This window comes from Vespula pensylvanica, chromosome 9 (genome assembly GCF_014466175.1).
Source record: "Vespula pensylvanica isolate Volc-1 chromosome 9, ASM1446617v1, whole genome shotgun sequence".
NCBI classification, from domain to species: domain Eukaryota; kingdom Metazoa; phylum Arthropoda; class Insecta; order Hymenoptera; family Vespidae; genus Vespula; species Vespula pensylvanica.
In genome coordinates this window covers 1,892,780-1,903,576 of record NC_057693.1, presented here as the reverse complement: position 1 = coordinate 1,903,576, position 10,797 = coordinate 1,892,780, and the positions used below count along the sequence as shown (strand labels likewise).

At 34.4% G+C, this 10,797-nt stretch overlaps 2 protein-coding genes and 1 long non-coding RNA gene across 8 annotated transcripts; 1 reads left to right on the top strand and 2 right to left on the bottom strand.

The window, feature by feature from the left end:
* Positions 1-1,688: 1,688 nt before the first annotated feature.
* On the bottom strand, positions 1,689-6,147 carry LOC122631454. Of its 2 annotated transcripts, none has more exons than XM_043817160.1 (5): positions 5,738-6,147; positions 3,803-3,969; positions 3,569-3,729; positions 2,573-2,741; positions 1,689-2,234 (listed from the first exon to the last, which is right to left on the bottom strand). In XM_043817160.1, the coding sequence occupies exons 2-5, from the start codon at positions 3,967-3,969 to the stop codon at positions 2,045-2,047; spliced, it is 687 nt and encodes a 228-aa protein (XP_043673095.1). In that variant the 5' UTR covers positions 5,738-6,147; the 3' UTR covers positions 1,689-2,044. The 2 variants fall into 2 exon arrangements, with proteins under 2 accessions (XP_043673095.1, XP_043673097.1); XM_043817162.1 differs by lacking the exon at positions 5,738-6,147 and adding an exon at positions 4,604-4,627.
* LOC122631456 lies at positions 2,056-2,461 on the top strand. The gene is made up of 2 exons (XR_006327708.1): positions 2,056-2,179; positions 2,278-2,461. It is a non-coding gene; the product is annotated as an uncharacterized LOC122631456 (long non-coding RNA).
* Positions 6,148-6,367: 220 nt separating the features above from the next.
* LOC122631451 (nucleolar protein dao-5) lies at positions 6,368-10,776 on the bottom strand. Of its 5 annotated transcripts, none has more exons than XM_043817147.1 (5): positions 10,471-10,776; positions 8,320-10,140; positions 8,131-8,220; positions 7,482-7,942; positions 7,198-7,349 (listed from the first exon to the last, which is right to left on the bottom strand). In XM_043817147.1, the coding sequence occupies exons 1-4, from the start codon at positions 10,570-10,572 to the stop codon at positions 7,526-7,528; spliced, it is 2,430 nt and encodes an 809-aa protein (XP_043673082.1). In that variant the 5' UTR covers positions 10,573-10,776; the 3' UTR covers positions 7,198-7,349; positions 7,482-7,525. The 5 variants fall into 5 exon arrangements, with proteins under 5 accessions (XP_043673085.1, XP_043673086.1, XP_043673082.1 ...); XM_043817148.1 differs by having other exon boundaries at positions 8,131-8,217; XM_043817150.1 differs by lacking the exon at positions 7,482-7,942 and having other exon boundaries at positions 6,368-7,349; positions 10,471-10,775.
* Positions 10,777-10,797: the final 21 nt, after the last annotated feature.

Sequence of the window (10,797 nt, the reverse complement as noted above, 5' to 3'; positions counted from 1 at the left end):
TTTTTTCGTCAATGGTAATTAATCAGAATAAAATAGCTCGAGTACATTGAACGATTGCTGTATTTATTAATTAATTTAATAATACTTCCATTATCGAATTTGAAAAGAATGTTATCTATCGAATATCGATAGTATAAGTGAACAAAATCAAGTTTCCGAAGGAAAGTTCTTTAGATAAGATTTAATTTTACAAATAACTTTTAAAGACAATAAAAAGGAAAACGATATTGATGGATATATGTTATATATTATACATATGAAGAATGATAACCTAATAATAAATAAAAAGTACATACACGCATGCATTCAATAATTATCGATAGAAAGAGTAGCAAATATATCGATAGTTCTTTTTCTTCACTTTCCTACAGATAGCAATGAAGTTAGTCGATTATTAACGATCTCTCAACGTATTTTTTAAACGTATTTAAACAGGAACATAGCGTTGAAGAAGTAAGAGATTATTAACGAAACTTAATCTCAAAAATCGTTCGACAACGCAGATGATTCTTCAATATCAATTATTAATTATTACAATTATATATTCGTCAACTATTCATCCTCTAATAAATAGAATAAAAGATGGATAAGGAAAGAAATAGGTATGTACCTTTTAGTAAGAATATGAATGAATTTAAAATCGTGTTAACAGGTGTTGAGAATAGTGCAATCACATAAAGCTAAACTATCAATTAAGAAAAATAAAAATGTAAGAAACGCGAATCGAGGTGAAGGGTTCCGCAAAGCTGTAACGGTACATTACACTCATCGGAATTTACAGTAAAGTCGATTCGATCAGCGTTCGTCCATCCCGTTGATCGGTACAGCTTGCCATCGTTCTTTCGAAGACGTAAACAAGGTCAAGAGTATATTCGATGTATCGAAAGTAGTACAACGTAGTCCCGAGTTTGAAAAAATTATCATATTAAATTGTAGACATTTAAGAACAATTTTTCATTCCTTTGGAGAGTGCTCTTCTTTATCGACCAAGTTCGAAACGACATACGCAACTTTCGCTGACCTTAACCTTAAAAAACGACTGAAGCATTGGTTTAGTAATACTATGAGTCAAGTTCATTGCCTTTGACCCTGTCCTTTATTTTACTTGTTACTTTTCCTCCGGAAGGACAAGATTCGAAAGTGGTTCTTTACACTATCGATAAGATTACTTGGCTACGTGTTCTTTATCGACCAATGAAAGTCTTATCGATGCAACATGATCTCTTTTTTTAAACTTGATTTGAAATATGCATTCCAAACATGAATATATCAAAATTAATCGCTTAGATTGTAACGATTATTAGAAACAAATTAATGTGAAAGATTCGCTTGGAATTACTCCTCGTTTTCCATCAAGAATACTTCGATTGTACGAGATCGTTGAATTCTGCGATACACCTGCTTAAAACCGGCTCGAGGCGAGTCTAGTGAACTGGATTGTGAATTCCGAGACCAGATTCCGCGGACCTCGTCGCTTGCTCCGATTTACTTTTTTAAACTACCGCAATATCATTGCTTTACTCTCCAACTATTCTTCTATATGACTTGGAAAAATAATGTGACATTTTTTTTTCCAAGACACATTAATACGATAAAAATAATCTTTTTTCCTTATTACAGTATATATAAATAATAGGAGCGAAGAAACGATTTGTGTAGCCTTATCAAGAAACATGAAAGTCTCGTGATAATTTTGTAATAGTTTTACATAGATTAATCGTATTTTCTTACAAGTTAAACATTTTGTTAATATTAATTAATTACGTTAAATTTGAAGTTCTTTGTACAGTATGCGTATTGCGTACATATTTTTTGTTTTCCATCAAACACATTTTTCTGTAATTTCGACGATCGCCAGAAAGTGTTCACCATTTCGATCGACGAGTCGGTCCTTTAAATTTTCATTTACGTCGCCACAATATTTGTATTATATCTCCTCATGTCTCATCCTTCTTCGTGTCTCTCCCTTCAATTTTAGAGAACTTCATCGAAGAAATTATTGGACATCACCATCAACGTTTCATATCTGAATTAGAGATGCTTCTTAGAAGCTTGGCACAACAGGCGCTTCGGATGCTGTACTCGCCAAATTCTTTGGCTTGCAGACGCAACCACTCTCAACCAGCACGTAATCCTGACCGGTTAGGGTCACCGGCCCCAAAGGAATCACCAAAAACAGGTAAGGCACATACGTTTGCGTGCATTCACCATGGACTACATCGCATTCTTTCGATCTGAAAAATATATTCGTTTTATCTTTACTTTTTATATAATCAGAGAAAGGAAGACTCGATCGATATTCGTTTTCGATTATATCATAAAAAGGATTTATTTAACGTCAACCTGTATTCGAAAAATAATTGAAGAGTAGGCCAAAGTATGTTATTTACGAACATTAAGTATCGTTGAACGTATCTGGCCTAGTGTGCTACATTTGAAATAAAACGAATCGCTGACAGAACGACGAGAATTTTAATTCGAAACTCTCTCGTTTATATTCCAACAAGCTGCACGGTTTCTTTTACATGATAAAGAAATTCTAATATCGATGATATAAATATGGAATACTTACTCGCAAACTTCGAATACGACTTGCTGAAGAAGATCGGGAAACTTTTGTACGATTGTCACTGGTTGACCACTCGTCAAACTAACACCATACATAGGTGCTGTGGTATTATACCTTGTTTTACAGAGTCTGCTTGGAGAGCCGCAACTTTCCTTTGCAGAAAATCCTCGTCCTAAAAACCATAAGAAATAAAAAAAAAAATTAGTATAATAATTCATAAGTCAAAATACAAAAAGATCTATCAGAAGGAACGTAGGAGAAGGCTAGATCCTTAGATCTATGAGATCGAGACGGAAGATGATCGACGTCATGATCGAGAGGGGTCGTCTTCGCTCTTTCCTCGGAATTCCTCGGAATTCTTCGGAGCGACGAACGTGCACAACTTGACGTTCGAAAGGAACGTGAGTGGGTCGCCTACGAATACCGTTATAAGCACAACGAACGATAACTGTATTGACTGGATAACATGGTGCCTTATTACCCGTCTTCCGTCCCAAAGGATTCCTTCTCATCGGATGATAACTTTATAGCGATATGACATGTAATACTATCTGTCTAAATAACTAAACTAAGAATGATTGACTTGGATCGATTTAGGTCATAATCATTATTCAGAATCGACCTATTTATGATTACAAAGAGGGGCAAAAAATAATGACGAATAATTTCGCCTTCGTTCTTTGAATCTTTATGGTTGACGATCTTATGGTCGTTTCTCTCTGACCAAGTCAACCTTTTCTTTTATTTCAGAATCAAGTTAAATTCATCTCCCTTGGACGTTGCAAAATTTATCAGGAAAATGAATTTTATTCAGATGATTTATAAAAGAAATTTCTTGAAAGAAGCTTTTCGTTTTAATCTGTATGTGATGTCGAAGTGTAACTGACTTTCTTTCCTTTTATTTTTCATTAAAACGATTCGATATATTTTCTTTTCTTTTCTTTTTTTTTTTTTTTTTTTTGGAAAGTAGAATAGTTATGGATTATACTTAAGACTCACCATTTCGTGCATGACCCGTTATCGAGAAATCTCCCTGGGCGAGTTTGTAATTATGAAGAAGAGCTTGCCTCGTTATTTCGGGATCGATAGTTCGAGGTTGGTGAGATCTAGCGGTTCGACCATTCGCCCAAAGATTTTTAAAGCTTCTCGATATCGCGGCTCTAAATAAAAGTTCGATCGATGATTAAAGACGATGGGATATTTTTTCATAAGTAGATATCTTCAAACACTTACGTAGGATATTGCATATTATTAGGTCCTATGCAATCCGGCGAATCCGTTAATGCATCCCCCCATACATACTTCAATCCTAGACCATTTCCTTCGCACTTTTTCGCGGTGTACACTTTGGTACACATCGCGATAATAATTAGAAACAATCCGAAATAATATTTAGACATCTGAAACGAAATAATGCAAAAGTATAAATAAAGAATTATGAAATAAGCATATATCTGCGTGCTATCTCGAGGTCGCAAGAGGTCAAGAATAACAACTTTTTTATATTTTTATATAAAAAGAAAAAGACGAGTAACACATAAAGAAAAATGAAAACAAAAAAAACAAAACAAAAAGAAAAGAAAGGTACTGGAAAAGAAAAAAGGGCTGAAGCAATGAGAACCAAACATGTGCTTGTTCTCTAGAGCTTGAAACTTTTTTCCCTTTCGCGGCAACTCGCACGCATCGATGTGTCCGATCGTATATAGAATCTATTTGTGTTAGTTAGTTAGCAGGGTCACTCTCACGTGTGCAACCACGATTTCGAATGATGATTAGTAGTGCCGACTTGCTATCGGTATGTGTCCTTATATGCACTTTTGGGTTTCTAGGTTGCTGGATCCATAATAATGTCCGTTAGGCACATTCTCACAAGTGGATATGAGAGTGGATACGGTAGGAGTGAAAGCAGAATGTTGAACATCAAATCCTGATGTATCTTTTTAATGAAAATTTCAAATGATCTATCTTCTTTGATAATACTGCTTAATTACTATTTCCAATGTTGAATATCATTGACTTCTCATGATTGCTTACGCGAGTATATCAATTCAAAAACTATTTTCTGCATTTGGCTCTTCTTATAATCAAAGTCAAACACCATCGAGAAATCATCGATGAATCCCGCTCAAGGTCGGTTAACGTTACCACGTTAACGACCTCCTTGCGTTCTTTCTCTCTCACGCGTGCACACACACACACACACACACAGAGTTTCGGCGTTAAACATATCTGTTTTTTCTGGTATAAACACATCTTCACTCTTCCTATCTCCACACACTTATTATTTACGCACGTAAGTGACGATTTTGAAATCGAAAAGATCCATATGAGTTATATCGAAAAAGAAAAGAAAAGAAAAGAAAAGAAAATAAGGATACAACTCATGAGAATCGAATGAACTTGAAGCAGTCCTACTTTGCGGCCTATCTAACGGCCTTACATAACGGTCGTACCTAGTAGCCCTACGTACTCGTATTATAATTCTATTTGTTTGTTCCTTACATTTATAAATTTAGAATTTTCATCGATCGTAGTGTCTAATTCATCTTGATTTAAAACAATTTAGCTTTTAAAATTATGTATCTTAGAAACAGCTAGTAACATGTTTCTAATGGTCCATCCGGAAGATTCTAACGGTAACGATGTGTGTCTCATCCAAAAGGATTTTTTTCTAAACTCGTGCCTTATCGAATATGAACATATACCTTACACGTACGTTTTATTTATGTTTACTCATCCTTGCGGGTTCAATAACGGTATAAGCGTTTCGATGACTCGTTTCACGAATAAATTATTATATTCGATTCCTATCTCCTTACGAGAAGACAAATTGTTTCTGTTATTCGATTTTTTATATTTTGTAAACTACCCTCCGCAACGAATCCTTCAAGATCATTTGTCATATACCGTATATTTTTTTAATTTAACTAAATATCGATGTTTATCGTAAACTAGAAAATATGTAAATCTCTCGTAATAATAAAATATCGTAATTTATCAAAAATTATGTTACTTGCAATGATGCGTATTTATGAAGCATTTGTTGAAAATATCGTAAATAAAAGATCTACTGAAAATGGTTTATTACGTTAAATAGTAAATAATTAAATTACGTTTAAAGTATAAATAATAGCACGCAATTGTTAAAACTTTTAAGTTATTACTCACCTTGAAAAAAAATAGAAAGAGAGAAAGAGAGAGAGAGTCTATCCAGTAAACACAGCGTGTTCCCCCGAATTGTCTCACTCCCTTTTTAACAAAAAGATCGCCAAACTCTACGTAACATTAAACGAATTCGATTGCAATTGTTAATGAAAAGATGATAGAGACGAAAAAAAAAAGAAAAAGGGAAAAAAACGGGTGCACGAATCTCAAATGCCGGTCATGTCTCACTACACCGGATATGGGGTCGTACACCTCCGTCCTCGCAGGTGGATGTCCAGAGGTTGACTGCAGAACACTGTAGAGTCCTAAGTAGCTCTCTCTGTGCTTTGCTGAAGAAGCCGTCGGTAAGAGGGGATAAGCGGGATGTATTGCTCTCTATTTTACCTCGGAACTTTTTCCTTCATCGTGTATCGGTTAAGATAAATGAAGTAGGAAAAAAGAAAAAAGAACAAAAACCGAGTCTAAGTAACAGGAAATTATTATAATTATTTTTTTTCTTATCTCCCCTCTTTCTAAAGATGGAAATTATCTTCTATGTTTAGAACTTAAGTTTTTTTTCCAACAATTCTTATGTACTTCCATTTTGTTAGCAACAAACTCTGATATACGTATATATTTAAAGCAGAAAAATCATTTGTTCCTTCACTTATATTTATTTTTTCTCTTCTATCAATATCTTTTTCATCAACAAATGATCATTATATCATACAAGTTATATAAACGCTTAGAATCTTCCTTTAAATCTGACAGTGGTTCCTGTGACAATGAGAATGTTCGCTTACATAAGTTACACGTATACGATATTTAAGGATATTATTATAATCCTGAAAACTATGCAAATTAGATTGTAACACATACAATCTCATTCATTCTGAAAAATATAATCTTATTTCCATCGTTTATTAATAAATGAAAATATTAAGACATGAAAAAATAAGTTGATAATAAATTATGATTTACTATATAAACTATCCGTCACGTTAAGTATTGCAATAAACAGTTTATATAAATCATCAATAAAAATGATATATTTTAGACGATAATCGAACAATTAATTGAAACGATTCAAATTATAAGTTAAACATAAAAGTTGCTCAAATAGAACATCTATTTATTTTAAGAATAATCTTTCTTAATTTGTCATTAGATTTGACTTACAATCATATATATGTAAATTGCAAATCGTAATGCGAAAATATCTCTATACTGCATCTTTTATGTGAAACAAACAAAACATATCTACATTTACACGGATATAAAACATGGTCATTTAATGTTAAAACTGTGAATGCTGATTATTTATATAACGAAGGAGATTAATCGACAAGACAAATATATAGCAACTGTTCGGATAACAGATTCATAATTTTGTTCTTCAATTTCCATTTAGCAGTCTCTTTAAAATAATAGAAACCAATGAAATATGCTTATGTTACTTGACTTAAACTACTAAAACTGATTAATCATCGAACTTAATAGAGTTAACGCTTGTATCTATTTGACCACCGCGGTAACTACCTCGCTTCTTCTTGGTTTTTTCATGTCTAAAAGACTTTCCTCTTGTGTGTCGTAAATCCAGATTAGCCTTTTCTCCCCACGAACCTCGTGCACCTTTCTGTTAAAAGAAAAGGAAAAAAGAAAAGAAAAATAAAGGGCCGAATAAACGTATTAACGCACGCGGCGATGCTGATAAAATTAATTATTTCTTTGACATTATACGTATATTTATAAATAAATGAAATCTCACCTGTTTATATATAGATATATATACATTTACATTTCTTTTCATCATCAATCATCAAAGGTAATTTTTTTATTTTGTGTAGTTGCGGAATCAAAAGATGTTCTTTTATCGAAGCCTCCTCCTCTACCCCCGCGGAAACCTCCTCTACCACGATTTCCCCTATCTCCATTATCATTACTCCATGATTTCCTAAATCCATTTCCTCTACCCTTATCGTTATCGTCATTATTGCCACCCCAAGACTTCCTATTATCAAAACCGCCCCTACCACCTCGACCACCTCTAAATCCACCACGTCCACCTCTATCAAAACCGCCTCCACCACGACCACCGCCTCTATAACCCCCACGTCCCTCGTCTCGACCACCATGAAATCCGAAACCACCGCGTCCACCTCTAAATCCACCCCGACCTCCGCCACCACCGCCGTGTTTCTTAAAATTATTATCGTCTTCATTCTCCGCCTAAAACAAAAGAGAAACACAAGGTCAATCGCCGCATCTCACGAATATCATATATCGTGTCTTTAATCGTACTATTATTATTATTATTATCTGAAAGAAGCTGCTGGTTAATGCACGGAAACATGGTCGCAAGCTTTTACGAGGCGGCGAGTGACCTGTGCGCTTCTCGGATGTTTCCGAGCATTTACCTTTGCCTCGAAGGAATTGTTAGCCAATTTTGGATCCAATGAAACATCTTCGTCCTTTACTCGACGAAATGGTGTATTATTTCTTTGCTGCTATATTTATCAAGAGAAAAGAAATAAATAAAAATGAAAATCTATAACAACAGCCTCGTTCAGTAATAATAAAGACATAACCGATACGTAATATCGCACCTTATCCCCGTTAAAGCTATTACTTGCTTTAACAAAATTGCTGTAATTATTCTTTGCAACTTTTGTAGGCAAATTTTCTTCGTGTTCTTCAGTATTTTTCCTTTTTTCTGCTTTACCAGGTGTCTTAACTTTCGGGGTTGGCTGTTTTACCGTTTGCTGTTCTTCCACGCTCGAATCACTTTCTTCGCTCGAATCCGTAGATTTTTTAATAACTGCAGTCTTAGAAACTGGTGCAACCTTCGGCTTTTCCTCTTCAGAAGAATCTGAATCGGATTCATCACTTGATTCTTGTTTTTTACTTTTTGCAATGGGTACAGTTTTTACAGGTGTTGGCTTTACAGGGGAAGCGGATATTTCCTCAGAATCGTCGGAATCGTCACTTGATGAATCTTTTTTTGGTGCTACCTTTTCTAGTGCTGGTTTTAATACTTTTGTCGGTACAGTTTTTGTTGGTACCTTTGCCTTTGTATCTTCATCCGAATCATCGGAATCATCGCTAGAAGATTCTTCTTTCTTAACAGTTCCCTTTGTGGATGCAGGTGTCTTCCCCTTTGTGGATGCAGGTGTCTTCTGCACAACTGCTTCTTTATTATCACTCTCCTCTTCGCTGGAGGATGATACTTCCTTCGCCTTCGCCTTTTTAATTATTGAATTTTGTGATTGTTTAGCAGGAGTAGATTTCTTAAAAACTGGTTCTTCCTCGCTACTATCTTCGTCAGAAGATGATGCTTTCTTTACCGCGACTACAGACGGTTTTACTGCTGATACTGATTTATTCAAAGTAGGTTTCTTAGCCATAGGTTCTTCATCGCTACTGTCTTCGCTTGATGATGACTCTTTTTTACTTATATTTTGTTTAGATTGTCCCAGTATAACAGATTTTTTACTTGTATTTTTTTTATCTACTTCACCTTTCTTTTGTGGAACTACTTTTTGAGCAGGTGTTTGCTTTGCAGCTGATGGCGTTTGATTTACATGAGTATCATCAGATTCTTCGCTTGAAGATTCAGACTTTTTAGAAATACTGCTTTTATTAGCCACTGGTGTGGATGTTACTTTTGGTTTCGGTTCCTCGCTTGTTGACGAAGTTTCCGATTCTTCATTTTTCGCTCCTTTTTTAGTAGGACCTTTTTTTAGTAATAGTAGTTGCGTAGGAACTGGTTTTTTTACTACTTTAACAGTTGGTTGCTCGTCATTATCACTACTGTCTTCGCTCGAGGATTCTACATTTTTGTTTTGTTGCTTCTTTACTTGCTGAGCTGGTGTAGATTTCAAAGAACTACTAGATTTAGTAGCAACTTTTACTTTAGATTCCTCTTCGTCACTTTCAGAATCTGATTCACTACTGGAAGCTTTGTTTACATTTAATGTTTTAATAACTTTAGGTAATACAGATGTTTTTATTTGTGATTTTGGCTTCTCTTCTTCCTCTTCTGTAGAACTTTCCTCTGAACTCTCCTCTTCTTTCACAGGCATTCCTTTAACATTTCCTTTTGCCTTTCCTAATATCTTAGAAGGTGTGGCCTTAGATATTACTGCATTATTCGATGGTATTTTTTGAGCAACTTTGGGTGCTGGTTTTTCATCCTCACTTGAAGTTTCTTCCGAAGAAGACATTTCTTTTTTTGTGGTTACGGCTGGTTTAGCTGTAACTTTACCATTAACTTGTACTACTTTTTTTGGTGACTCATCTTCACTTTCAGAGCTCGAATCTAAACTACTATCTTTCGCTTGTGCCTTTATTGTAATTTTCTTCGGCGAACTCTTTTGAAAATATTGAAATACATCTTGTATAGTAGGTGCTCCTTTTGGTAATGGAGGCTGAAAAAAATATATATCTTTTGAAAAAAAATATCTTTTCAACCAAATGTCTGTTTTTAAACATCATTGAATATATCAATGGGATATCAAAAAGAATACAAGCGAAATAAACTTGAAAATACAAAATGTTACATTTCAAAATTAATTGCTAGCAAAATAATTATTATAATACTATTTGAATTATTTATAGAAGTGGTATAGATGAAATATACAAAAGCATGATTTGGCCCACGTGGTATGGCGAATGGCGGTAATAATCGTCCGCGTGGTAATCATCGCATTAAAACTATGAATATACTATATTTATAAAATATTACGATATTGTCTTACCGCTTGTGTTTTCTTCTGGAAAACCTTTGCTAAAGATGCATCCTTCTTCAGTAAATAATCGTAGACAAGGGCAGAAACGCCTAATTCTTCAACCGACGCCATGGTTGAAACGAATCGAGGGTTAGCGAAGGTCTAATGAAACAATCTTTTACAATTGGTTATTCGAAACTTTTATCTCTTGTTCACAACTTTATGTTGAATTTTCATGAATAGATACGATAAGTAAGTTTGATTCTAAAGTACGAGCTATCGCTGTTGAACTACACAGATCTTTGGATACAACAAATAAGAAAGCATCTTTAATGTCGCAATTACTTCTGTTCATTT

Coding starts and splice junctions, on each gene's coding strand:
- LOC122631451 (XM_043817147.1), bottom strand. CDS start 10,572: ATGGCGTCGGTTGAAGAATTAGGCGTTTCTGCCCTTGTCTACGATTAT. Junction 8,221..8,319: donor ATAGCTTTAACGGGGATAAG/GTGCGATATTAC, acceptor TGATAAATATAG/CAGCAAAGAAATAATACACC. Junction 7,943..8,130: donor ACAATTCCTTCGAGGCAAAG/GTAAATGCTCGG, acceptor CTTTTGTTTTAG/GCGGAGAATGAAGACGATAA.
- LOC122631454 (XM_043817160.1), bottom strand. CDS start 3,969: ATGTCTAAATATTATTTCGGATTGTTTCTAATTATTATCGCGATGTGT. Junction 3,730..3,802: donor AATAATATGCAATATCCTAC/GTAAGTGTTTGA, acceptor ACTTTTATTTAG/AGCCGCGATATCGAGAAGCT. Junction 2,235..2,572: donor GTCGTATTCGAAGTTTGCGA/GTAAGTATTCCA, acceptor TATATTTTTCAG/ATCGAAAGAATGCGATGTAG.